Below are 26,460 nucleotides of genomic sequence, written 5' to 3'. Positions count from 1 at the left end.
CACTTTTAGACCTTTAACACGCATTTCCTAAAAATAAGTTAATGCCAGACACAAATGTTTATCGAAAATTCCGAATGAAAACTAAACTATTTCAGGCAAATTGCTATAACCCGATGATTGTTGATTTTAGAAAAATGCCAAGCTGCTTCCCGTTGTCATAGTCATAGGTTTTGATCTATTTTTCGGTTGGCAATGAAACTCGAATTCCCTTGACAGTCGTTCACCGGGCCATTTCTGCACGGTAATGATGATTGACGTGGCCAACGGGCCGAGGGCGAGAAGATTCTGACAACGAATGATGGATGCCCTGAAAAGGATTTATGGGGTACTGCTGCTGCAGCCGTTTGCGAAAGGGATTTATTGGGCGGCAAAATGTAGGCAACACTTTCTTGGCAGCAAGAAGTAGCCAACACTTGCTGCTGACACACTCGGTACAGTGGGGCTCATTTCTCAATGACACTATGTATATGCTGTAACCATGGTGTCCGGAAGGTGAATCCCCACCTGCTGGACTTGCCACTATGATTCTTGCTGCAGCTGCAACAAGGCAACAAGGCAACAATGCAACAATGCAACTTACAACTGAAGTTCTCGCAGTGAAGCACGTGACTAACTAAGCGGCACTGGGGCACAGATGAGTCGCTATATTTAGGCATATGTGCGCCGCCTCGCATCGCTGTCACAAACAAAAAGCGATGCGAAGCGATGCGCCCACGTCAACGCAGGCGGCAGCAACTGTGTTGCAAGCACAACAGCAGCAACATCAGCACCGCAGCAGCAACAGCAACAGCAGCAGCAACGACGTCAACATTGGCCTAGTCACGTTTTGATTCGTTCCTCATTCGTTTATTCTCGCTCCTTTCATTTCGTATCATTTGGTCTGTGTTGCCACTGTTGATTTGTCTATAAAGTTGGGGCATTCCCGGCTGCAGCCTTGATTACGAAGTACGATCTAGAGGGGAATGTCCAGAAAAATGGGATATAGGAGGGGATCTATAAGGTCTTGCTACTGATATAATATCTGATTACTATAAGATTTTAAGGCCCAAAAAGCACTCTTCGATTAACTGCATTTTACAGGGTACTCGCTTTTCAATTTGAACTGGACAGAAGGCGGAGAGAAGAACAAAAACTGTAGGAAAATTGTAGGAAAACTGTGCCAACATTGGCCTGCAGTGTTTAATTATAGTCACTGACTAGCGGGATGAATGCCCGACGAACTGACTCTCTGACTGACTGACTGACTGACTGACTGTCCGACTGACTGACTCTCTGACTGATTGACCTATTTTCCCCTTGTAATGCGGTCAAACGCGCCGCTTGTGCTTCTTCACGTTCATAAATCAAATGCCGCTGCCGCCGCTGCCGCCGCCCCACACAGATACATGGCCATGTCCATGTTTGTTTTGGCCAAACAAAAAATCTGCAGAATTCATAAATCAGGCAAAAGCACTCGAAGGGTTCGCAGTTGTTTACCGGGCCTAGTCCAAGTTTATTTCCGAGATCGTAAATAAGAAAATGTGAGTCTGAGTGTGCACAGCAAACACATTCGAAGGTAGCAGCTTTGTTTTGTTTTGTTTTGTTTTTTTTTTCAAAAAAGCAGAACTGGAAATTAGAAACTAAAACTGGAAGCTGGTAAGAATGAATACTAGGTGGCTGGCGATCTGTCCCTGAACTTCGGTTCCCGATTAGAGGCGTCTAATCTCTGGCGATTGTTTGCCAAACTATAATCTCTCTCTCTTCACCGATTTAGCTGCGGAATAGGACTTGGCTTGGCGCTGGCACGTCGAGCACGAGAACGAGCGACGTTGAGAGGCGACCGGCAACTGGGGCGAAATCGAAACTGCAACTTAGCTCGAGTATCAGATGCTAGATGCCAGATGCTAGGTGCTATATGCTATATGCTATAAGCTATAAGCTATATGCAGCCGAAGTCGGGAATCGAGGAAATATGATGATAAAGAGGCGGGGAGGCAGGCGGACAGAGCAACAAGCAAGCAAGTGGAAAAGGGAAAAACAATGCTAATGAGAACAAAAGATGCAACACAAAGAGGGAATTTAAAACAACGGCGACAACACCTGTAAGTGCATAATAAATTTAAATGTGCAGCAGCCACACTCGGAGAAAACTCTACGGCCTAGCTGGCAATGAATTTGGAAAACTAAACACAAGTTTTGCATGTTTTTTCGCCTGGGAAATGAAAGGAAATTGAAGTGTGGAATGAGGATGAGGAAAATTGTATAACCAGCAGCAGCAGGACCTCTGTAGCAAGATGTAAATGCAACGGGGCGACAACAATCTTGCAGCAGCTGTGGCAGAAACGATTAAATAAAAACCCATGGCAACAGGTTGCAAAGGCAACAGCAAAAGTGGCCGACCACTTGCAACATTCAGTGGAAAGACAACGGCAATTTGTGCTATGAGCAGCCAATTTGGGGCAGAAACATAAGCCCCAAAAGCTGACAAAAAGACACCGCAACAGAGCTATCAAATTATAGAAAATATAAATAAAGATATAGATACAGATATAGATACAGCTACAGATATATCAAAAGGGAGACTGCAGCTTGTCTTACCCAGAAATCCGCTGAATGCAGCGGGGGCATAAATTACAGCAAATGAGAAAAGCGAATGAGCAAAAATTAAATAAACATCAGGAGAAAAATGCAACTGTCAAAGGAAAATTGTCGCAGTTTAGGAGGCAGCCAAACTCAACTTGGAAATACCCTGAGAAAGGCTATAAAAAGTATATAATTTTTAGCAATTTTCCAGGCTTAACAACTTTAAAATGTTAAGCCTGGAAAATTGGGTCATGCTAAAGGTGATGACTTAATTTGGCATTTAGAAAGATTTCGCGTAATTTTTGCAATCTTGATGATGGATTCCCCTCTCGGATGAAGAACTCTGCCAGAGCGCGGAAAATGTAAATGCTTGGAAACGGTGGAGGAGGTGCCTGGAAACAAAAGGCAAAAGCGCAGCTGATGACATCCGCCAGCCGCCCTCCCCCCAAACACCACCACCACCATCACTCGAGTGGAAAACTAAAGTAACTTTTTGTTGTTATTTTGAATGGAGGAAAACGCTTGCGTGCATTATAATAATCAGAAATATAGTACAGATCTGTACTATATAGTATTGTATTTGTATTTCTGCTTATTTAATGCGATTTTTTCTCGCTGAGATTTAAATTTTGAAGTGCCACTCGCGTCGGCACCTGAACGAGTGGACTTCTCCTGCAGGTGGTGGAATGCCCGCCCCTGGCTACGCTTGTTTGTTTGCCTTGAATGCGTCGCCTTTGTCCATTTGAAAGGGAAAATAAAGCGAAGAAAAGGGAAATAACAAGAAGAAAAACTGAAAAAGTGAAAAACTTGTGCAAATGAAGCGTTAAATTGACTGAGTGCCGAAGGAAAAGCAGGGAAAAGTCTCCTCCTACTCCTCCTCCTTCTCCTTCTCCTGCAACTAAATTGGCAAAGGAAAAGCTGAAGTTCGTTTCTATTTGTGACATCTTTAATTGTTCGAAATGAAGTTTTTGTTTTCTATATGCAATTTGGAGATCGGGGAGATATATCTTTCGGCATTCGCCAAAAACGATTTTAACATCTGTCAGGGCCCCGCCATCTGGCCGTGTTTTTTTTAGTTTAAGAGTTTCGATCATATTTAATGTCCAAGCCTTGTTTTTCTTTTCGGGAATTTTCTTTTCTTTCCCAACCCCTTTTCAGTTTCCCATTCACTCAGTTCAGGGCAATTTGCGCAATTTATATGCTTCACTGTGCTTACTTTTTTTGACTCTGCTCAGCTTTCGGGCAAAGGAAAGGTTGTTTGGTCTACTTAGAAGCTAGGGTTATGGGCTAAGATCTACATTTTTAACAACTATAATGACTTAAGAAGCTGGTTTAAGGTTAGTGCTTGAACCAGCTTTACAGGGTATCCCAAGTGCCTTGCTCTTGCTCTTTCCTAACCTCCTTCCGACATGCAGGCCATATATATTTTTTACGACTGTCAGTTTGTGCTGCGTTTGGCAACAAAATTTGTTTAAACGAAGCGCCGGCAGGGAGAAAAATCAATTTTTTATTGCCCTGTTGCTTTAGTTTGTTTAGATTTTATCCAAATTTATTAGCAGCCAGCGAGAAGAACGTTTTTTTTTTAGCCTTTTATGATGGCTGTCTTGCCCCAAAGAGTTGACAAGGCTCAAAGTTAGTTTCTGCCCAGATCTTTGGATTCTATAAAAAGTTCAGTTTTAATCTTAAAATAAAGCCTTTATATTGGAATTTACAAAAGTTACTGGCTGGGGGCGTGGCCCGGCGAAAGAATCTATTTGCCTTTTGATTGCCTTTTAATTACTGAGCGAGCAGCAAATAAACATAAACAAAAAGGCCGTTTTGGCCAAGAAGAGGAGGTCTGTATTTAGCCGGCGAGCATATGTACTCACTCTGGTATATAGATGAAACGAAAACAGAACCCAAAAATAATAATGAATCAGAAGAAATAAACTTAATTTCTAACATTTTTCATCTTTTCTTTGCCAGGCTGATGATGGCGGCAGCTGCCCTCTAACAAAGGCTACCAAAGTGCTTCTCAAACTGAAGTCGATCAGAATGCTGGGCTTTGGGAAGACAATTGGAGGTCAATGGATATAGGTAAGTTATAGGTGAGAACAAGACCAACAATAGGAAAGACATTTAATTAAGGCTTTTAAATCGATGGGTAGTTTGGGTGGAAAAGCGCAAGCTATTTCGGGGATTAGGAAAGGGATTAGGCACAGGAAAGCAGGCAGCCAAAATCATCAAAGCCCAGAGTCTTGGCTTAGCAGGAGTAAGTGCATCTGGGATAGGGATTATTGCCACCTGTAGGGATTCAAAATGTGACGTAGAAAGGGCCTACTTTGGCAAAAAGAGCTTATTCGCGGAAAATTGTGGGCGTGAAAGGAGGGAACACTCATAGTTTGATTTTTGGTTAGCATTCATTCAGCTTTGCCTAAGCAACCTAAGCAATCTTTCAAAAGTTGTTAATAATAGAAATGAAAGTGAAAGCAACTTAAAGCCAAGTCCTATTGAGAGGTCCTAAGATATATCTGCAAATCCTTGGCTTGGCTTTTAACTTTCGCCGTTGACTTTTTGGCAGTTTGGTTTGGTTTTCTGGCGCCTTTCACGCCTCCCCCCCCGAAAATTCGCACAGAAGGAGGTCAATTTAATTAATGTGAAAAACGAAATGCGAAATGAAACGAAATTAAATTTCAATGCCACAAAAAAACCTTTAGATGCCTATTGATGGACAGGTGGAGGCGGGGCGGGGCAGGCACAAAGCCCGGAACGTTGGCCTTAATTAAGCTAAAAGCCTAGCCAAAGGTCTTGCCAAAAAATATCCAAAGATATCCAGCTAACAATTAGCAAACGCTTTAGCAGGACAACAGTCCTTTTCCCTAACAGCAGAGTTTTCCCCCTCCCCCCTCCGCACAATTGCACAACCCTGGGGTGGAAAATGTCAACTGGTTTTCCCCCTATTTGTAAGCCCAAGGTTTGAGCTTCTCCTTATGCAAGCTGCAGTTTGCAACTTGTTGTTACCTTGCCACTTGTTGGGTTTTCCGGGCTAGCACTGTTCCACGAGGTTTCCACGTAACCGATTTTCCTTGAAATTGGCCAAAGCACATCTTGGTCTGTCAATTTGGAGAAGAAGAACCTGTTTGATGGAAGAAGATAGCTCCAGATTTGACCTAGAACTTGGTCGGGATGTCAGTTGCAGGTGGCTGAAGCTGAGATACAAATTTAGTGCTAACTTTAGGTTAGTTTTAAGTCCTTAAATGAGCTTCCTTGAAATCCATTTTCCATGTCGCAATTACGGTTGTTGGTAAGCTGGCAATAATTGGTCTTTGCCAATCACACGTGGCTGGAAATTACCGTTTTCCTTAGCCATTTACACATTATTATTCCCTTTTTTTGTTGGCCAAGTAAAGGGATGGACGTGGAAAATAGGGAAAGCTGTTAAATTATTCACAGCCACAATTAGTTTTCAATTACAAAATGTCGCCCGAACGTCGTAATTCACGCCCACTTTTCACCGCCCTTTTCTTTTTTTTTTTTTTTACGTATTTTACGTATGCCAAAGCCAACAAGTTGCCGTTGCGAAACACGTGACTTGGCCAGGAAAAAAGTGCTGAGAGAGAGGTGGATGAGGGGTATGGGAGGGCAGGCAAATATTTAGCGTAAAGCTCGGTAACGGAAACCAAAAAAGTGTTGCGGAAAATGTAAAAGTGAGTGCAGATATGGTGGGGTGGTGGTGGGGGTGGATGTTGGAAAATGAGCAGGACAGGGAAATCCTCAGTGCTGTCAAAGGGATAAATGGAAATGACTCTTAGGATTATTATTATACTCTTCAGAAATAATGTTCCTATGCGGGGATTATCTTTGCACTTATGACTGAAATAGACATCGAATCGCTGGCTGAAACCGAAATATCTTTGACCTTGAAAGTAATCACGATTTTTCCTAAAGTCTTAATCGTTTCTAAAGCACTTTAATCATGGCTTGTTGTATATATTAATGTGTGTTTGCTAAATCTAAGTATTTAGGTCACGAATTATGTGTGTTCTGATATTTAAAAATCTCAACTGTTATCACGATTGCTTCTGCTTTCTAAATATGGAAATTAAACTAGAATAATATTATAATATTATTATTATATTAAAGTAATTTATAACATTTTTTAGTTCATATTTTTGGACCTTTAAAGTAATTAATATAGATTTATAACAACTACTTTCTTTTCCTTAGAAAATTCTTTTGGAAAGCTTTTGCAAAACACATTTTATTGACTTGGCTAAAAGCTTTTCAGCAGCCGCTCTCAAACTGTGAACAGCTTTTCACTTTTGAAAGTGGCTAACAGAGCCGTGTGTATTCACCACACCAACGTGGTGTGTTCGCCAGGTTAAAATCGCTATTGTTGGGGTTTTTTTTTCTTAACGTTTATAACCGATAACCTCGGCTTGGAATTTGATAATTACAATTGTTTCAGCCTTTGTTCCAATTTCGAGCCAACCACCGCGATAAGGGCCCACCTTTTGACTTCCCAAATTATATTTATGTGTTTGAAGTGCACACATGTCCGAATATTAATTACACTTGAAAAAGTGGAATTCAAATAGGTAACTAACTTATAAAGATAAAATATATACAAAATTAAAAGAGATTAACTTAAAAGGCCTTACTTGTTTAGTTACTCCATCAAAACCTATGTTAAAAAGAAGACTTTCCTTGAATTTCCTTAATAGCTACCCTTTTTCTCACAGTGCAGACCTTCCATTGTCATCACTTGATTTGGCGTAATTAACATATATTCTGTGATTATTTTTAGAGCCTCTTCTTATCAGCGAACGGAAGCTGTGGCAATTTGCGAGGCGCCACTATTTAAATATTCCACACTAAAAGACGAAAGAAGGTAGAGGAGAGAAAGGGGGACCTAGGGAATAACCCAATTAACACGGGAGGGAAAAGGTGGGGTCATGAAAAATCGCAACGTGTCCATTGGTCCTCCGTTTGGGGCGTCGGCAACCAAGTCCGGTAATTCAGCCTTACGCATGCGTCGTTTTCGGATGTCATTTGGGTCAGGCGCCAATGGGAAGACGCCTTACTGGGGGTGGCGGTGGGGGACGATGTGGGCTGAAGGTCACATGTTGTAGCTAGCACAGTCCATGACCCATGATTAGTTGACACAACTGACTTAACCGCCAAAGCCAAGAGGCTTTGAAGAAGAACCTTTTCAAATCGATTTCCTGGTCAACTTTCCCTGAAATGAAATAGATTTTTACTTCTCACTTGATTTTCGGAACATGCAGAAACTATTAAGGCATAGAATGTACCATTAAATGTAATTTCATCAGCAGCCGAAAATGTGCTAACTAAATAAAGTATAAATCATGACCAAATAGGCTAATTTTATACTCATTTACCATGTGAGTGCTGAGTTGCAAAGAGAAGAAACGAAAAGTGAATGATTTTTAGCCCGATGATCGCACTTTTAAGATGATGTTATATGCAATGGCTGCACCTGTTCTTTGGCCTCTTGTTGGAGCATGCAGTTTCTGCATACCGATAAGTACACAAAAAGCACAAATATTTTGGCAGCCATAAAGTTGTAAAAACTGCACTTCCATCACTTTTCCTTCTGGTGCTTCCAGTTTTTACACGTTTTAAGTTAAATCGTAAATATATTTTATTAAGCTGCCTTAAATGTTGTTAAATTAAGCTCAAAACAGCCGCCTTTTCAAGAGGGAGAAATATTTTTCGGGTGTCAAATGCAAAAAAACCTCAAGGAATAGTGCGAAGCTTGCGGTACTTTTCGTAGAAGGGAGAGGATTTGCAAATTTGCAAACCGGCTGGCCCAGCAACAACAAAAGAAGAATAGAGAGCAAGGAGCAACGGTTTTCACTTGCTTATCAGTTGACCCAGAGAGCGAGAGGCATAGGCGGCCCTTGACTATATTTCAAGGGGGCTTAGATTTTAACTTTTATCTCGTTGTTTTTAATATTAACTTCATTATATTATTTGTTCATTTTGGCATTTAGTTTTCGTTTTAATTTGATAAAAATTATCCAGACCCCCATTTTTATAGTCCTGACTACGTCCTAGAAGTATGGAAAGGATAAGAAGAGCACGAGGAGAGAGAGCAGGCGCGACAAACTCTGCGTAAGCGGACACCCACGCATGTGTGGGGAAGACGGGGACAGGGGATAAGCGAAGAAGCAAAGAAGCAGAGAGTAAAGTGAGAGAGGAGTGGGCGAGGAGAGAGCGGTGCATCGACGCAACAGGCTTGCAATAGCCATTAAGCGCCGTTATAACAATAACAAGAGCACGCAAATCGCTTCGGCTTTCGTCTCGTTTTCGGCCTTCGTGCGTCTTCGGAGCGACGTCGACATGGCAGAGGCAGCGATGGGAATCGCAGCAACGGTTCTTAGACATTAGGTTGCGCGCCATCGTTCCAGGCGGTCGCACATTCCACGGTGCGCTGTTTCTTTTGTTTAATGCGTGACTCTGACTCTCTTTGTGGAGCGTTAATTTTTTTTTTAAGTGCTCTCACATCCACAAAGTGCCGACATTTTCCGAAATCCTTAAAAAAAAAATATCCTGGTGAAAACGGTTCAAGGATAAAAACCTAACCTTAGCTCCTTTTCTTTTCTTTGCGACTATGATCCAAAAAAGGAACCCACTCTCTCCAGAAAATAGTGTTACGCGAGTGTAAAACAAAATTTGGAAAAAAAAGAAAAGAAAGAAAGAATGAAATCGAAAAGAGTGGCAACCCGGACGAAAATGGGGAAAACAAACTTCAGCTAGGAGTGAAAATAAGATCTTTGGGAGATCTTGCAATCTTTTCGAAGGGACTTCTCGAACCTAACGGTTTCGGGTATTTTTTGTTTTTTGGGGGTTTTTGGTTTCGCCGAGGTCGACAGTTTTTGCTGAAATCGGGAAACGCGTCCCGTTTCTGTGTTCTCCGATTTGTTTCCCCCTTTATTTTTTTTATTAGTGCACCGAGAAAAAATCGACCATAGAATTCAGATTTTAAAGTATTTTATAGATTAATTAATGTTAGGAGTTTTTATGCCTAAAGCAGGGGACACATTGTTTTCTATAGTTTCTATAGTTTTTCAATTAACGTATTAATAAATTATTTCGGGGCTTTTTTTTCTTGTGCAGTGCCATAGCCGTAACAACAACCTGCCAGCCGTGAAAAACCAAACTCAAATACGAACCGAAACTGCCTTCACACAAGTACCTAAACCAAACCCATATAGCTGCCAAATAAACCAAAAATACCAGAGACACCACGCCGTAACCGCTGTTACCCGGAAACCACAAGATGGGATCGCCGGGATCCCAAGCGCCCGCGATCGCGAGAGGTCACACGGGATCGCTGCTCCTGCGTCTCCTTGTCGTGGCCTTCGTCCTCAACGCCTGCCATGTACCGCTGACAAATGCCAAGGTGAGTTTTGTCTGCAAGAAATTGGGGGGAACTCGTAGTGACTCTCTGTTTGCATTAATTAAGGCAGTACCGGAGGTCTGGAAACCTTGATCGGGGCTATAAAATGGATACTAAAACTATCAATGATAAAACTCTTAGCTCTGACCAGTCGAAAGTTGCTAGGCATTCGGGTAGCTACACCTTTGTGCGTGGCTTTAACAGCTTTGATTTGAAGACTTGCTAAGCGGCGTAGTCAAAATGTATAGTTTCTGCTTTGATTAACTGCTAAAAAAAAAGTGAAATTTATATCAGGGAAAAGTCTAGTTATAATTTAGCTTGCTATCAACAGTTCCACTTCCGTTTTGGCTTCTCTAGCCCAACGATCACTAATTCGAAATGATACCATCGACGAACTTGAACCATTTTCCATGACACACATTATTTTCCCAATAGAGCGGCTAAGTGATTAGCATAGGAATTATATAGATGCCCTGAGGGTTTCTTTTTTAGGGGGATTTGACTTAGGCTTAGGCTTAGGAAGCGATTTAAAACTGAAAGTCCAATTCAAACGGTCTGTCCAAGCAATGGCAAGGACCGGACTTCGAAATGACCAGGGGCCAAAAAAATATAATCATTGAGACCACCCGGGTCATCATCGGGGGTTATCACTGTTTCAAAAAAACAGACACCGAATTCATTTCATTTTCCTTCCAAAATCATCGAAGCGACTTTTGAATGCTGCGATTGTTTTCGGTCCTCTTTGCCAATTATTATGAGGAGGAGTCGATTGTTCCAGTTCTAATTATATATATATATGTTATATATATGTTATAGAATGTGTGTTCGTTTTTCCACCATAATGAGGGGCGATGATAGCGCGTTATCAGCGAGTTAATGACATGTTGCCCACAGACGTTGTCTGCAATGAAATAATTTCTTAAATTAACATTTCAAATCACCGCCATTTATATGTAGAAGAACCTTTGATTTTCGATGTTCTGATGGGCCAGTAGTACCTGCTGGACAATTCTCCGACTGTACTGTTATTTGTTTTCTTTTGATTTGTTTTGCTGCAGCGCTGCTCACACTTTTTATCACATCGGAAGTTGCGTAAATGAGGCCAAATTCGAACATATGTGTGTGTGTCGCCTGGTCGGGTCTTATCGTTGGAGCCCTCACGCTTACAAGGAGCCACTGCAAATCGGACTGCAAACGAGGTCACTGCTGCAGTCCGATAGCTCCATCCTCTGCGCTGGCCTATCCGGCGTATGCGTATTGCCATTGCCGGTCAATGGACATTGCGCATACGATCAGGTGGCCCGGCCACTTTAGGTTCATATCTCATTTTATCTTGGGTTTTATCCGCTCAAGATTGATAAGTGAACTTGAACGAGTCGTTGGCACTTCCTCTAACCGCAAAACTAGAACTTATCAGGGCCTCTCTGTAGATTATGTCATCATCAAAGTTCATCCTGTTTAACATTTTTGATATTCTTGGTTTACAAATGGCATTCCATCTGTTTGTGATGGTGATCTGCGCCTGGCAACAGATCTCAGATGTTTACATCGACGGATGAGTCCCCCTTTTTGGCGGCTGCACAAGGGTATCCCCTTCGATCTTTTGGCTTATATGGCCACTTGTCATCAGATATATATCCCCCCCCTGATATCTGTCAAACAAACTGTCAAACAAATATTTGCATCATCAACACCAACTGCAGGCCAAACAAGAGGGAAAATTAAAGCAGCCAAAGCACCGACAAAACGCCAGCCCCGCCAGATGAGAAAAATATTCATTTCGCAGCTTTTTCGACTTGGCCATATCGTTTTGGTTTCTTTTTCAGCTTTTGGGATTATGTTTTCTTTGTTTTTGTTGCTTTTTTTTCGCTTTTCGCTTTTCTGTTTCTGTGTGAAGATGCGTTCGTTGGCACATTCCCTTCGGTTCGCTCGTTCTCCTTGTTTTCAGTTTTCATTTTTCAGTTTTCAGTTTTCAGTTTAGTGTTTTCTGTTTCTGTTTTCTTGATTTCTTGTTTTCGTGGCTTCACGGTTTCTGTTTCGATTGTTTGTTTGTGCAACATATGGACACAAGATGTTGGACCCTCGATCACACATGTGACCGGCTGTGCCTGTATATCTGCCATTCTGGCTTTATTGGATCACTGGGAGAAAAGCCTATTAAAGCCTTAATAATATCTCATCAAAATGGCAAATTTCTTGCTAAACTATTTCTCAACGTGCAACTTCACATTCGCATAGCGATCACATGCAATTTTCTGTGGAAGAGTCATGCGAGCATTTGTTTAAATACTAAACTGAGGCTGCCTAACGCATACTTCTCCTCCTCCGCCCTCCCTTAACCCATCTGCACCCACTTGAGCTCAAGTTCAGACATTGACCAAAGGGGCGGGGCTAAGGGGCTAAGGGGGGCCAACTGGCACACTTAAAACTGTTTATACGACATGTGCGAGATGCGAGATGGGAAATGGGAGAGTGAAGTGCCTGGCTCTGGCTTTTCCCTTCCTATTTCTGGTTATATATTCCTCTAAGGCTGATTGCCGATATCGCCGAGTGTTAACTTTGTCAAATTGGCATGTCGGAAGGCTTCCATTACCATTAGTCATTACGGGGCGACCTGGTCGGGATTCTCGGATTCCCAGACTTGGCTCTTCTGCGGATCCGGAATCTATTTTCCCCCTGGCTGATGTATGCATTTTTGGGTGGAGGAAAAGGGGGGGTGTAGGGGGTTTAGGGGGAATCAATGAACGAAGATGCTGGCTGGCTATGAGGCAAGCATTTATAAATAGAAGGCGACAAGATACCAGAGACGAAAGTTTCTAATTCGAGGCAGAGCAGGAGAGTTGGGAGTAAGCGATTTTTTGATGATACCCAGTAAGACAGCTCTACAAGATCCTTGATCGTACTTAGATAGTTTAGAAGTCACTGGAAGTCACTAAGAGTCACTGAAAGTCACTGAAAGTCACTAGAAGTCGCATAGATCTAATTACATATGTCCAGCTAATGAGCACAGAAAGCAAAGCCGCCAAGCTGATGATGAATAATTGAAAATGAAAACTCTTTCAGTCCCCCGCCACCCCTCGCCCTCTGGCACCTGATACCCATTGGCAGGAATGTAGAATGGGTACACCCAGCTATTTGCCTCATAGACTAAACACTGAAAAGTAACTCCGCAGTGTAGGGTAAACTAAATACCAATTTCCCAGCCTGACTTTTCATTTCTCACTTTGCTGGCCCACCTCTTCCTTCCCCTCCCTGGCAGGCAGGTTTTGTAATTTAATATTTGCATGGCGCGTCTGTGGGGGCACAAATACACTATACTATATACGAATATATATATATATAGTATATATATGGTGGTGGCCTAGCATATGAACAATTATTGTTTGACTATTGCATTGCGTAAATGTTGAAAATAGAAATAAGCAGCAGGAAAATGAAATAAAAAACACATCACCCAACCAGCCCATTAAGAGCATTTTTCGGATGCGGATGGAGATGGGGCGGGGAGGAAATTCCTAAACTGTCGCAATTTGCCTTCTGAGTTATTGCAAAATGCAGGAGGCAGTGTGGGTGAACTATATATCTAAGATATATATATATATATCTAGAAGTTTATATATCTCATTGTGTCATCGGCGGAGACAAAAAGTAAAGCAACATTTTACAGGCGAATGACGCCATAAAAATGTGCTTGAAAATTGCATTTAAATTTTCTGTTTATGCCAAGCAGTGATAATAATAATAAAGCTTAGGAAAGTGTCTGCCAAGAATCGAAGATGATGATGATCCCATCGCGAAACTTAGTATGCAGGGGCCGATCAACGATTTTTGGGTAGGTCTCATTCTCATTCTCATTCTCATTCAGGGCCCATCGTTAGAGGAGGTGATTTAAGCTATAGAGCTTCTAAGATCTATTAGACAGGGGCCTGCAGTATGGTTTTTTCTTTTTATTACATTGTAAGAAAGTGATAATGGCATACCGATCAGGTTGATAGTCTATATCTATCTGTCAGGTTATAGAACAAAGTCAAAGCCTGATCTCTGATGTTGATCAGAAACAGAAATAGAAACAGATTTAAACTCTGGCGGGGGGTGGCACTTTAATGAGTGAAATTTGAAATTTATTTGAATTCGAAGTCTCTGGGCCTGGGGCAAGCTTTCAATTAAGGGAATTGACTGGCAATTACAGATCGATCGAACGAACGATCGAAAGGCAACTTCTTTCGGCGTCGTCCTAATCGTTAATCATAATCAAGGCGGCGGAAACTGGGCTGGGCTTTTGGAAATGAAAAAATGAAAAAATCAAAAAATGAAAATCTTATGCGGGTGACATCAGCTTCTGTTTGGCAATCGCGGGCATTAATCTTAAACGCTTTTTTATTTCGGGGAAATTAAAAAATGCCTGCACAGCAGCAGCCGCCGCAGATCACGATCGAGATATTGTATCCCAGTTGTGGCGCCTCCCCAATTTCGATGCCAATGGAGTTGCATCATCAACATCATCATCAGCCTGAAGATGACTCCAAGCATGACGGAGTTGGGGAGGAGGCAGCCCTGGCACCCATTTCAATGGAAATCATCCACAGCTCTTTAATTTGTATTAATTGCTGCCCAAGCCTAAATGGCGAAATAAATTCAACAATCAATTCGATATTGTGGATCCAGTGGCTGCCAAACTGCGCCGCAGCCGCTTAACTTTTCAAGTCAATTAATTAGTAAACAAAGCATAAAAGCAGCAATCAAACAAGCCAAAAAATGATGCATAATTATGCAGATTCGTTAATTTGCCATTGCCTTACGCGACTTGTATATGTTTATGCTTTAATAAGCCCAAAAACACTTTGATTTTTGGTATCCAACCTTTGTCAGGGCCAGCTTGGCTTTCCATAAAATAAACACTTCAATTTTAGAGAGAGAGAGAGAGATAAGCACTTGTTTTATTAATTAATTCTATATAAATAAAATACCGCTTATCAGCATTAATAAATCATGGCAAGACAGCAATTATATATAGCTCATTGCAGCAGAAATCGTAAAATTAAAGATTAAGGCATCGAGAGCTAATAGAGATCGATGGAGAATGGCTTTTTAATGGGCATCTAGTGGTTGTTGCAATTAAGATTACACCACTGTACAGTGATCTCTGGTATAGTTTCTGATAGGAGATTTATCAGAGTCCAGTAAAGAGTGTTCCCTCTTCGAGGTGCCAAACTTCGGGGGGACGGCATTTAATATTTATACATTTTTCGGCATGTCAGCTACTTTATTGATATTTCATCGGAGAACAAAGGCGTAGAGTTTTGGGCTAATTGCCGTTAAGAAAGAAAAGGGGGCTCCAGTCAATTAAGGAAAAATGTTCCCTTAAACTTAAACGGAAAGCCAACGAGTATCTGGAAGAAACCCCAGACCGGCCAGATAAGATATAGAGTCCACATACATAGGTGGCATAGTTTTCGATGCTCATGTTGTTGCCAAGTTGATAAGGTGTCAACTGACTGATAGTGAGACCAGGTTATGGGATCGGATCGGTAACGTAACTCAAGCATATATATATATCTTTACTATATATATATATATCTTTATATAGTGGCCAGCACTCGTGTGCTGATGAATCTTAATTTAATGCATATGCGGCTGACATTTGCATGACCAAAATCGTGTGAGATCGTCACTATAGTTAAACTGGTTTTCTGTTTTCTGTTTTCTGTTTTTTCGCTTTTCGTTTACTTTTCGTTTGCCCGCAGAAGCTGCCACAGTTTATGATTATTTTATTTGTGGCCAGAACTAGTTGCCTTATCAACCCATTAGCCATTAGCGAGACCTTTTTTCCGGACCCAATACCCTCTGACTAAGCCCACAAATATTTTTTGAATCCCCTACTCATCAGATTCCACGGCCTCTGCTCAGCGCAAGAGTGTCCATTGCCTGCGATTGTTCAGTTCAGTTTTTGGCCAGATCAGCGGTTTTATTAGCGCAAGTTCATTAGCTTCTAGCAGGAGGAGCGTGTTGGATGTCGTCTAGGTGTGATCAGCTGATGTTCCCTTAGCCCCGCACACATCGGGTTTCAGGTTGGAAAAGTAGGCGAAAGTTCTCGGGAATTTGGGGGAACTGATAGTGGGAAATGGGAACTCGAGTTGCTTTATATTACGGCCAAAGTAGAAGGTACATGGGGGAATGTGTGGCTGATGTAGGGGTGGGGAAAGTGTGAGATCTGTTAACTATGATTAGAAGAGAGTCTTCTACCGTAGTAGTTGCTTGGCCAAAAATCGGAAACGAGTTCCCCGCAGCAGCATCATTATCGGGCTTATCCGCTATTATTGATTTATGCATTAATAATTCAATTAACAAACCCCCCTTCTCCGTTTATCTTTCAGGTATGTGACGATTTTAATCAATTCGCAAAAACCAAAATCTATTACCATTCGACTCGATTCGATTCGGAGAGATTCGATGGCTGAGAGGCAAACAGACTGCTTGACGCTGGGGGAGACGCCCCTATAGCCTAGCCCCCGATCCAGCGATTTCTGGCGATCACTAAATGAGACCCATTAGCTGTCAAAAGACAAATATTTGTCGCTGTCACCGGGCAGGGGCAACAACAACAGCGTTGACTTTCGGCCCAAAGCCAAACTTGATTTATTTCCTGTTTTTACAGTGTGTGTGTGTGAGTGTGTGTAGCTGTGTGTGTGTGTGTGTGTGTGTGTGTTGCTCTTAATGAAATGAAACGTGCCGCCAAAAAGACAGAAAAAAAAGAAACAGATAGAAATAGCCCAAAAGCAACAAAATAAGCAGACGGAGACGATTTCTTTTGGCCTGAAAGAGTGAAGAAAAAAAACAGCACTTGACCTTGGAGTTCCAAGTCCCAAGTTCCAAGCTGACATCCCACAGACATTGGTCACAGTTTTAGGGTAACAAGAGGGGGAGATGGATAAGGCAATAAGATAGAAAGATAGAAAGTTGGAAAGATAGAGATATAGAAAGATAGAGATATAGAAAGATAGAGATATAGAAAGATAGAGATATAGAAAGATAGAAAGATACAAAGATACAAAGATACAAAGATACAAAGATACAAAGATACAAAGATACAAAGATACAAAGATAAAAAGATACAAAGATACAAAGATACAAAGATAGAAAGATACAAAGATACAAAGATACAAAGATACAAAGATACAAAGATAAAAAGATAAAAAGATAAAAAGATAAAAAGATACAAAGATACAAAGATACAAAGATACAAAGATACAAAGATACAAAGATACAAAGATAAAAAGATACAAAGATACAAAGATACAAAGATACAAAGATACAAAGATACAAAGATACAAAGATACAAAGATACAAAGATACAAAGATACAAAGATACAAAGATACAAAGATACAAAGATACAAAGATACAAAGATACAAAGATACAAAGATACAAAGATACAAAGATACAAAGATACAAAGATACAAAGATACAAAGATACAAAGATACAAAGATACAAAGATACAAAGATACAAAGATAAAAAGATAAAAAGATAAAAAGATAAAAAGATAAAAAGATAGAAAGATACAACGATAGAAAGATAGAATGATAGAATGATACAAAGATACAAAGATACAAAGATACAAAGATACAAAGATACAAAGATACAAAGATACAAAGATACAAAGATACAAAGATACAAAGATAGAAAGATAGAAAGATAGAAAGATAGAAAGATAGGGAGATAGAAAGATAGAAAGGTAAAAAGATAATCTTTTTTAACTTCTTATCTCAAAGATACAAAGATACAAAGATACAAAGATACAAAGATACAAAGATACAAAGATACAAAGATACAAAGATACAAAGATAGAAAGATAGAAAGATAGAAAGATAGAAAGATAGAAAGATAGAAAGATAGGGAGATAGAAAGATAGAAAGGTAAAAAGATAATCTTTTTTAACTTCTTATCTCAAAGATACAAAGATAGAAAGATAGAAAGATAGAAAGATAGAGATATAGAACGATACAAAGATACAGGAGGGGGTCACTTAGATTGAGACGTAATGAAAAGATTTTTAGATATCAAGTCTATATCTAGCAGCCGCATGACTAAACAGTTTTTGAGGCTCATTACCTGTACGATTACCAGTCGCTTGTTGACATCTAACCTCACGTTAAGCTCAATCCGAGAATCTGAAGTTAACCACCTCTTAACACCCGAACATATTTTCCGAGAAACTAACATAAAAAGAGCTGAAAATGTATTTCGCCATAACTTGTTGCCTTTTGAAAGGCAGCAAATTGTTTTTCTCTGGGTCAGAGAACCCAGCCGAATGGTCTAGGAGTTGGTGTGGTACCGAATGAACCGAATGGCCTTCCCAGTGACAGCAGTACCCTTCGTCGGCAGTTTGACAGGCATTGATGCACAGAGACTCTGACAGAGGCCAGGCTGAGACCCAGTTATGATGAATGCATAGAGAGATGTCTTTGAAGGGGGCGGGGGGGCTATGCCCATGTAGGTGCAGCTTACGCTAATGCAGTTCAAGTGTTTGAATCATAGAAGAAATAACTTTTCTGTTTTCCACTCGCGCAAAATGTGCAGCAATGCGAGTCGAGTCCGCATATATACAGAGTCCCCGCCCGAAATAGAGTCCCTTCGCGGGCCCTCAACGAAGAGAAGAAATCAACAAGCCGCAAGTTAAGAGGTTGTCCCCGAGATGCCCCTCCCCTCCCCACCCACGCTCTGTGTGTGTGTGTGTGACAATGAGAAGGAGGTCTACGGCCAACAACAATGGCACTGAGAGAAATTCTGATTAGTTTTCCTTTTCATTTGGAAATCAATCCGTAAGTTCTTCTAAGAACTTCCCTAAGCTTTTCTGCCAGTGCAGTTCTTAGCAGATTTTCAGGCAGTAAAAGTAACAGAGTCTGTAATTACGTTTACTTGTTGTCTGCTGTCGCTGTTGCTGTTGCTCTTCCCTCCTTTTCCCTTTCGCATTGTAATACCTTTAATAAGCAGGATGACGTTGCACTTGACAACAACTGCAGCATCCAGGAGAGCAAGCGAGATGGCTGGCTTGTGGGGGAGTGGGGGAGATGGGGAGGGCTGGAGGAGAGCAGGTTACCTTTGTTGCAGCTGGCGGGCTTTTGTTCTGGGTGCCGCACTTGAGGTCACCTCTATATGGCAGTCCCAGTCCCAGTCAGTATAATGCCAGCCGCCTATTCTCATCTCCCGATATTCTTTCAGAGGTTAGTTTGGTTGCCACAGCCAAAACAACAACAACAACAACAGCAGTCAAGGGTTTACGCAGTGCGGCAGGCATTATGGAGGAACTTTAAAACTATGTTTGGGAAGTTAGCCAGGAATCTGTGATCCTAAGTTTTGGGGCTGTGATTCCTTCTCAAAGGGTTGGTAGCCATCAGAACCCATTTCATAGCCTGGCCAGGGATAAATTACATAAGGCCTGAACCTCCCTTTTAGCCAAGTCTTACTTATCTGATCCACATTAGTGTCATTATGATCCCCCAAATGCGGACTGAGTTACCATAAGGCACCCCCAGCCCCCTAGATTACCGCCTGTTTTTGGGCATCGGGAGCAGCATATAGGCCTATCGGCGGGGATCGACTTGGATCGGGAAACGTGCTTTGCATACTGGCCCCTGGCCGCGCCCACTTGGTGCGCCAAACACGTCGCAATCGCTGAGCCCAGACAAAAATCAGAAATGAAAAAACAAAAAGCAAAAACCCGGCAGACAGTCTTCAAACTTAGATTGGAATGGCCTAAGCCGGATAATTTATGCCGCTTCCAAGACGGTTCCTCTGCCCGTTCCGCGACGCCTTTTGCATACGCCAGAAAATCAGAAAAAATATCACTAAAAATAAAAAATAAATATAGGTATATAGAAAGAAAGAAAGAAAGAAAAAACAGAGCCTGGAGAGGCCTGCAGAGGCAGAAAATTGTCGGGCCACAAAAATGTTTTTTGGGCCATTTGATTGATTCCTCGCCCCGCGGTTTTTACGATTAGTCGGTGATGAGGTAATATCTGGGTAAGGCGATAAGCCCGATCCGAGGTCGGTGTCGTCAGCGGGGTAACGATAAGTCTTGCCGGTACGATAAGTTAACCGCCGGCTACGTCAATATTTAATTTATAGATATTGCCCAGGCCTAACCGCACCGCACAGACATTGTATGCCAAACTTTATCCCACTTTTTGCTAGCCAAGACAGTAATAATGCTGATCAATCAGATAGCTTGATCTGATCTGAGAGAAAATATATCTTAATAACCAGAGGGGAAAACAGAGATCTGGGACTTTGTCAGCTTAAAATTGTGATTTTTGGAAGAGAAATAAAGTTTCTCCTTCCCCCAGAAGCCACTTTAGTTTCCTCTTCTAGTTGGAATGAATATGACTTCATGTGTACTAGTTGATCACTTATGGTGCACGTGCTGGCCAGCAAGTTGGCCCATAAGGAAGTTGCCAACACGAAATTGAAATGGAAATATAATAAAATAAAAACTGATGTGGCTATTAAACAATCTGTGCGGACTGTTCGTACTGCCTGCCAACCGCCTCCGTACATTCGTACTCAGACTGACTCAGGTAATTAAGTTTAAAGTTGAGGCACAAAAAGCATTTGGCTGAGACTGAGACGGAGACTTAGGCCCAAGCAAAAATAAAAGAAAATCAAGTTGAAAAACCGGCAAAAAGCGACTGAACTGTGAAGCACTCCCGTCCTTCCATACACTGCCAAAGAAAAAGATATATGCTAATGTAAAGACTTTGTGATTTTCGTTAGATAGATAGCCAGATTTTCTCTCTGTGCCGGTGCAGTTGCAGCTGCAGCAGCTCAGTCGTCGTGCTGACCCACAACGAGAGGCGCCTTCGTCACCAACGCCGCCCCTTTGTCGCTCGCCGTTCGTCACTCTCGTCTCACGGCGTCTGTGCGTGCCTAATGAGTTGCTGTAATGCAAAACCGAAAATTTTCATACGACGTCTGCCCATTGTGAGTGGCTGTAACATATAGCCTGGCCCACATAGAATCAGATCCCGGACACAGTGGCTCCTATGAGTAGAGGAACTAGAACTAGAAAACTAAAAAGGCTGAAAGATATTTCATAATAAACTTGTAAGATAAGTAAAGTTTGGGTTAAAAGTTCTTAGTTATTCTTAGTTTTGGTAAAAAGTAATAATTAAACCTGAAATTGTATGTCTTTGGCAGTCTCCACTGTGGCAAGTGTCTGGCTTAGGTAGCCGCGGAGTGTCTAAAACAAATTGCACGCAATTAAACACGCTCCATGCCGACTGCATCTTGCCCCACTCGCTGGTGCAGCATTCGGTGACGTACACGGGAAAAAATGTTATAAGAAAAACTGTGAGATTCCTCTTTAACCAGATCGTATATAGATGACTAACCATTACTGCCTGTTATTATCATTTCCGAATAAGTACAGAACTACAGGGTTTCCGGTTTTTTCTTTCGGTGTACTGATATGAAGCAGCGTCACGTCACCCGCCGGCGGCTCTGCCATTTGCGATTTGCATCGCCCACCAAGGAGTAGGGGACCGACCGCAGTGGCTTAGCCTAGCCTAGCCGCTCTCCAAAAGCCCCCGAAAGTTGCTCCCCTCGCTCCTAGTTGCTGTAGGTTCTTCAGTTCTTTACTTTTATGACTGTGTAATTTCGATGTTAACATCTTGATGGCCGAACTTTGATTAATGGCCTCTGGAGGGGGTCTTTTGATTTTTGATTTTGTATTTCAAATTTCAGTTTTCTTAGCCCGATGATAGTGCCGGCTGCAAACTGCACTCCGCCACGCCACTGGCCATGTGATTTATGTGGCAAATAGCTTACCGGATAGTCAAATCATATCGCTCGCTCCCTGAGCCTATGACATCATCCGACTGGGACTTCACTCTCGGCGGTCCACTCGGTTTCGTTTTTTGCTCTTTTTGCTTTTTTTGCACTTGCTTCGACTGGTTCTGCGGGGTATCTTTTGGATTTTGGGGTGTTTAGGGATGACTGACATTAGACTTTGATTCTTAGATTCATGGATCTTACTAGGAGCTAACTTAATGTTGGTTTGGGGCCATCAAATCCCATCTTCGGCAGCTCATAGCTAGCCTCAAAATAGTGGGATCAGGGAGTGTTATGTCTTCTATAGCTCAGTTTGTTTAGTACATGAGTTTTGGGCTTAAAAAAGAGTATCGAAATTTTCGAATATTTTTAGTAAATTTTTGAAAATTATGAAAAAATCAGAAAATCTACAAAAAAAATCAAAATTTAGATTTGAATGCAACTTTTTGGTTTATTAAAAAAGAAACATTTCGAGGCATCCCACATAGAAATCGGAATAAAATTGGAAAAGTTATAAGCTGAGAAAAACGTGATTTTGGTCATTTTCTGAGTTACCTTTTTGGCAGTTTGGATAGGGAAGACAGCCTAAAAATTTCGAAAAATCGAAAAAATTTCAAAATCCAGATTTGAATGCAACTTTTTAATTTATTAAAAAAGAAACATTTTGAGGTATGCCACTTAAAGATCTAATGAAAATTGGAGAAGTTATGGGCCCGAGAAGTTTGGGTTTTCCGACCGTCTAACCTCGAACCTCTTTTCTGGAAATTTCATAAAAAAAAAGTAAAAAATCTCAAAAAATTTGAAATTCAGTTTTAAATGCAGATTTGTAGTGTTTTTAAAAACAAACCTTTAGAGGTAAGAGACTTAGGAATCAGATTAAAGTTGGAGAAGTTATAAGGCTGAGAAATATGGGATTTTTGGCTAATTTTGGATAACCATTTTTAAGGTCATTTTTAAGGGGTAACAAAGGGGTCATAAAGAAGTAAAAAATCTGAAAAAAAATCAAATTCCAGATTTGAATGCAACTTTTTAGAATATTAAAAAAGAAAGATTTTGAGATGTGCAACATCATAATCTGATGAAAATTGGAAAAGTTATGAGGCTGAAAAATATGGGATTTTTGGCTATTTTTTTTATACACGTTTTCCAGAAATTTTGAGGGGGTCATCATAAAAAATGAAAAAAATAATAAAAAAAAAAATCAAAATCCAGATTTGAATGCAACTTTTTATATTCTTAAAAAACAAACATTTTCAGATGTGCAACATCAAAATCTGATGAAAATTGGAAAAGTTATAAGGCCGAGAAGTACGGGATTTTGGTTAAATTTTGATAATCGTTTTTACGGTAATTTTTAAAGGGGTAACATCATAAAAGAAGTAAAAAATCTGGAAAAAAAATCAATAACCAGATTTGAATGTCACTTTTTAGATTATTAAAAAACAAAGATTTTGAGATATGCAAAGTCAAAATCTGTTAAATATTGAAAAAGTTATGGGCCTGAAACGGCCGTGATTTTGGATGAATTTTAAAGAGAGTTTCTATTTTGGGAATTTTGAAAGGGGTAACTCAAAGGGGTAACCTCATAAAAAAACGTTAAAAATCTTAAAAATTTGGAAATTATAGTTTTAAACACAACTTTTTAGATTGTTAAAAAAGAAAGATTTGAAGGTATTCCACTTAAAAATCAGATAAAAAATGGAAAAGTTAAAGGCCCGAGAAGTTTGGGTTTCAGCCCCCTTTTTGGATAACCTCTTTGCCTTAAGTCCGTTTGAAAGGGATTAGAAAGCATCATAAAAATGTAAAAAATTAAAGAGAAAATTCAGCTTTAAAGGCAGATTTGAAGAATTTAAAAATACAAATTGTTAGAGGTAATTAATTCTCTTCAAAATCGAACAAGAATTGGCCTTAATATAGGCTGAGAAGGTTATCAAAAAGACTATATAGGCAGGGAATGTCTAGTATAGAGGATACTCACTAGTCTGTTACATCATCAGCAAGCCATCATTTTGCTCTTTTTGCTCGACCGACTGCTGGGTTGGATGCAAATGACACAGATTCGCGACAGAGACTCGGTCGCCTGGAGTTTGCATAAATCTGGCTGATCGCTGATGGCTGATGGCTGCTGGGTGATGGGTGATGGGTGTATTATCGCGAAATGTGGCCCAAGTACACAGGGTGACCTCAGACGAATGGACGTCAGTCGTGCGGTCACCTTTTAGCTTTTTGCTTTTTGTGGTCCGCAGACAGACGATAAGCTACCGCGAATAATTGCCACCTCCTTGGGCTGCCTTCGTGATGAATAATAATAATATTAGTTTGGGGCAGGAATGCAGCAGTCACTGGAACTCTGTGGCAGGTCTAATACCATATATCGTAGGCTATATCTCTGGCAAACAGCGATAAATATATATACTAAATCTGCGCCTATTTAGCTAGTGATTAACGTTTCCTGGGAAAATATTCCAAGGTTTCCCGCCACTCTTAATCACCTGTTGCATCAGTTTTCCATTTTCCCTTTTTACTAACTTATAAAAATGATTAGTTAGTTAGCTTAAGGAGTGTAGTTAGCCAAAGAGTGGCGACATTTAAATGCCACAAAATGTTGCAAGAGGCATATCGGGATGTGCTGCCATCTGGCATCTTTCTTTCTGGGAAATAGTAAGGGAAGCGGGAATAGAAATAGCGCAGAGGGCAGGGGATTCCCCGGTTTTTAGTGTTCCTTGCTGTTGCTGTGGTTACAAGGTCGCCCCGTCTGGCGGTACCGGTTTCCCGAACCGGCGAGGTCCGTGTGCCAAGGGGTTAAAAGGTCAGATTGCAAATTGCGGTTGAGTGAGGCAGTGAGGGAGTGGCAGTCAGTTAAAACTTGCAAAAGTTTAGATAAATTAAAACTGAATACACACGTGGCCACAGAGATGTTTCTGCCGACACAAAAACTTTAACTGATACTCTCGCCCCGCCTCATGCCCCTTGCCCCTTGCCTCATGCCCCCTCCGCTGCCGCCGTCTGTCGGTCAAATAAAATTTGTAGCAGAAGCACTCCAACAACCAGCAACAGGAAGCCCGAATGTTTTTGCCGTGGAAAATTCGGGGTAGTCTCTGAACTTGCCTTTTTCTAATTGAGATCGGGTTTCAGGCGAAAAGAGCGCCATGAAGGCAGAGCAGGGCAGAGCATCTCGAACTGTGGCCAAGCCAGGGTTAAGCAGGGCGCAGCCTAGGCCTCATTAACCTGCTTGAAAAGATCTTCTACCCTACACTCAGGGAAATTGGCAAAAAGGGAAGCTGAAAAAAAAGCAAAAGTGAAAAGTTTGTTCAACGAAAGATGGTAAACTCATTTCGACCAGTGCCTGGCTAACCATAATTAATATTCATTCAATAAAAACGCAATCAATAAACAGAGGTTGAGGGGCCTTTTACAACTTGTGTGGCATATCGCGGAGTGTTTGTTATCAGCCATCCAGCCATCCAGCTATCAGCTATCAGCTAACGGCTAACGGCCAACGGCTGCCTATAAATATAAAGGCAACTCTAGAATGTGTGTAATAAAAACGCACTGAGCTAGCAGCGGGCTAGCAGCGGCAGCATAGCCAGCTGAAGAACGAAATTGCGTAAATGCTTTTTATAGAAGTTCAAGTCATTGAAATTCGAATTCACTTCCTCAAACCAAGGCAGCATTTCTATATAGAAATATATATATATATATAGGTTGGGATCTATATATTCGCCAGCTGCTTTCATAATCAGCTACAAAGAGAAGGCAGAAATAATCAAAAACCGAAAGGAAAGGAATTTCGAGGCCCTCTTGGGACAGCGACTCAGCGAGACTTGGAGACTCGAAAACTGAAAATGTGGCTGATGAATTTGCCCGGCTGGGGCAATAAAGCAATTCGTTTCCACTTAAACAAATAACCGGCGATCAAAGCGACAACTCGAAACAAATGGCCAAATGAATATCAGACGAGATCTGATTTGTTTTGTTGGCGGGGGAAACATCATTTCTGTTTGGGGTCACCGGGAAAGTTGTATGGAAATAGCTGAGGAGGAGGGCGGGCATGTAAACAAATTGGAAATGTGGCGGCTTTTCCAAGAAGAAGCCGAGGAACACAAATTGATTTGCCTGTCAAAATAAAATAAATCTAATGAAAATACAAAACATGAATGATCAGAATGGGAATCGGCATCGGCATCGGAATGATGTGGCAAGCAGCAAGAAGCATAAGTCTTACGCAATGTTTGGCTCTCAACTGAAGTCATCACTAAAAATATGAAGAGGAAAGAGGGAGGTGGGCTAGGGGAGCCCCACACGTGGTCCCATAAAATGTGATACCAAAGCTGGGGAAAGGGGTTGCTGCTCAGCTTCAGATTATTACAAAGTAAACACGAATGGCCAAAACAAGAGGGTCATAAAAAGGCATGAAAACAAAATGCAAAAAGCGGCGAGAACATGGCTCATAAAAGTTGGCAACAATCGTAATGTCAAATTCACAACCCCCCGAGAGATGAAATGAAAATCAAACTAAAACTCAGGAAAATCAAGAAATTCTAAAAAAGAAAAAGCAAAAGCAAAAGCAATTAACTGGCTATTAATATTGGAAATTGTTACTGGAAATTGTTGAGTTTTCATCACACTTTTTGTCGTCCCCCTTAATTTGTAACTTAATTAGGCA

General features: G+C 41.1%; 2 protein-coding genes across 19 annotated transcripts in view; one reads left to right on the top strand and one right to left on the bottom strand.

Annotated features, from left to right (window-relative positions):
* Positions 1-1,820, bottom strand: part of LOC108105501 (PDF receptor) — a 32,266-nt gene extending 30,446 nt beyond the window's left edge. Inside the window, exon 1 of the mRNA XM_017212123.2 lies at positions 1,746-1,820. The gene's annotated coding sequence lies outside the window, so the exon portion shown is untranslated. The remainder of the gene's footprint in view (positions 1-1,745) is intronic.
* Positions 1,821-8,908: 7,088 nt separating this feature from the next.
* Positions 8,909-26,460, top strand: part of LOC108105423 (basement membrane-specific heparan sulfate proteoglycan core protein) — a 77,678-nt gene continuing 60,126 nt past the window's right edge. For all 18 annotated transcript variants that reach the window (XM_017211989.2, XM_017211987.2, XM_017211985.2 and 15 more), the window contains exons 1-2: positions 8,909-8,993; positions 9,685-9,970. In XM_017211989.2, coding sequence (XP_017067478.1) covers positions 9,848-9,970 — 123 coding nt within the window. In that variant the 5' untranslated portion in view covers positions 8,909-8,993; positions 9,685-9,847. The remainder of the gene's footprint in view (positions 8,994-9,684; positions 9,971-26,460) is intronic.

The sequence above is a fragment of the Drosophila eugracilis genome, unplaced genomic scaffold (assembly GCF_018153835.1).
Source record: "Drosophila eugracilis isolate 14026-0451.02 unplaced genomic scaffold, ASM1815383v1 contig_2167, whole genome shotgun sequence".
Classification (NCBI taxonomy): domain Eukaryota; kingdom Metazoa; phylum Arthropoda; class Insecta; order Diptera; family Drosophilidae; genus Drosophila; species Drosophila eugracilis.
The sequence above is the reverse complement of the archived record's forward strand: the minus strand, read 5'-3'. Positions and strand labels throughout refer to the sequence as shown.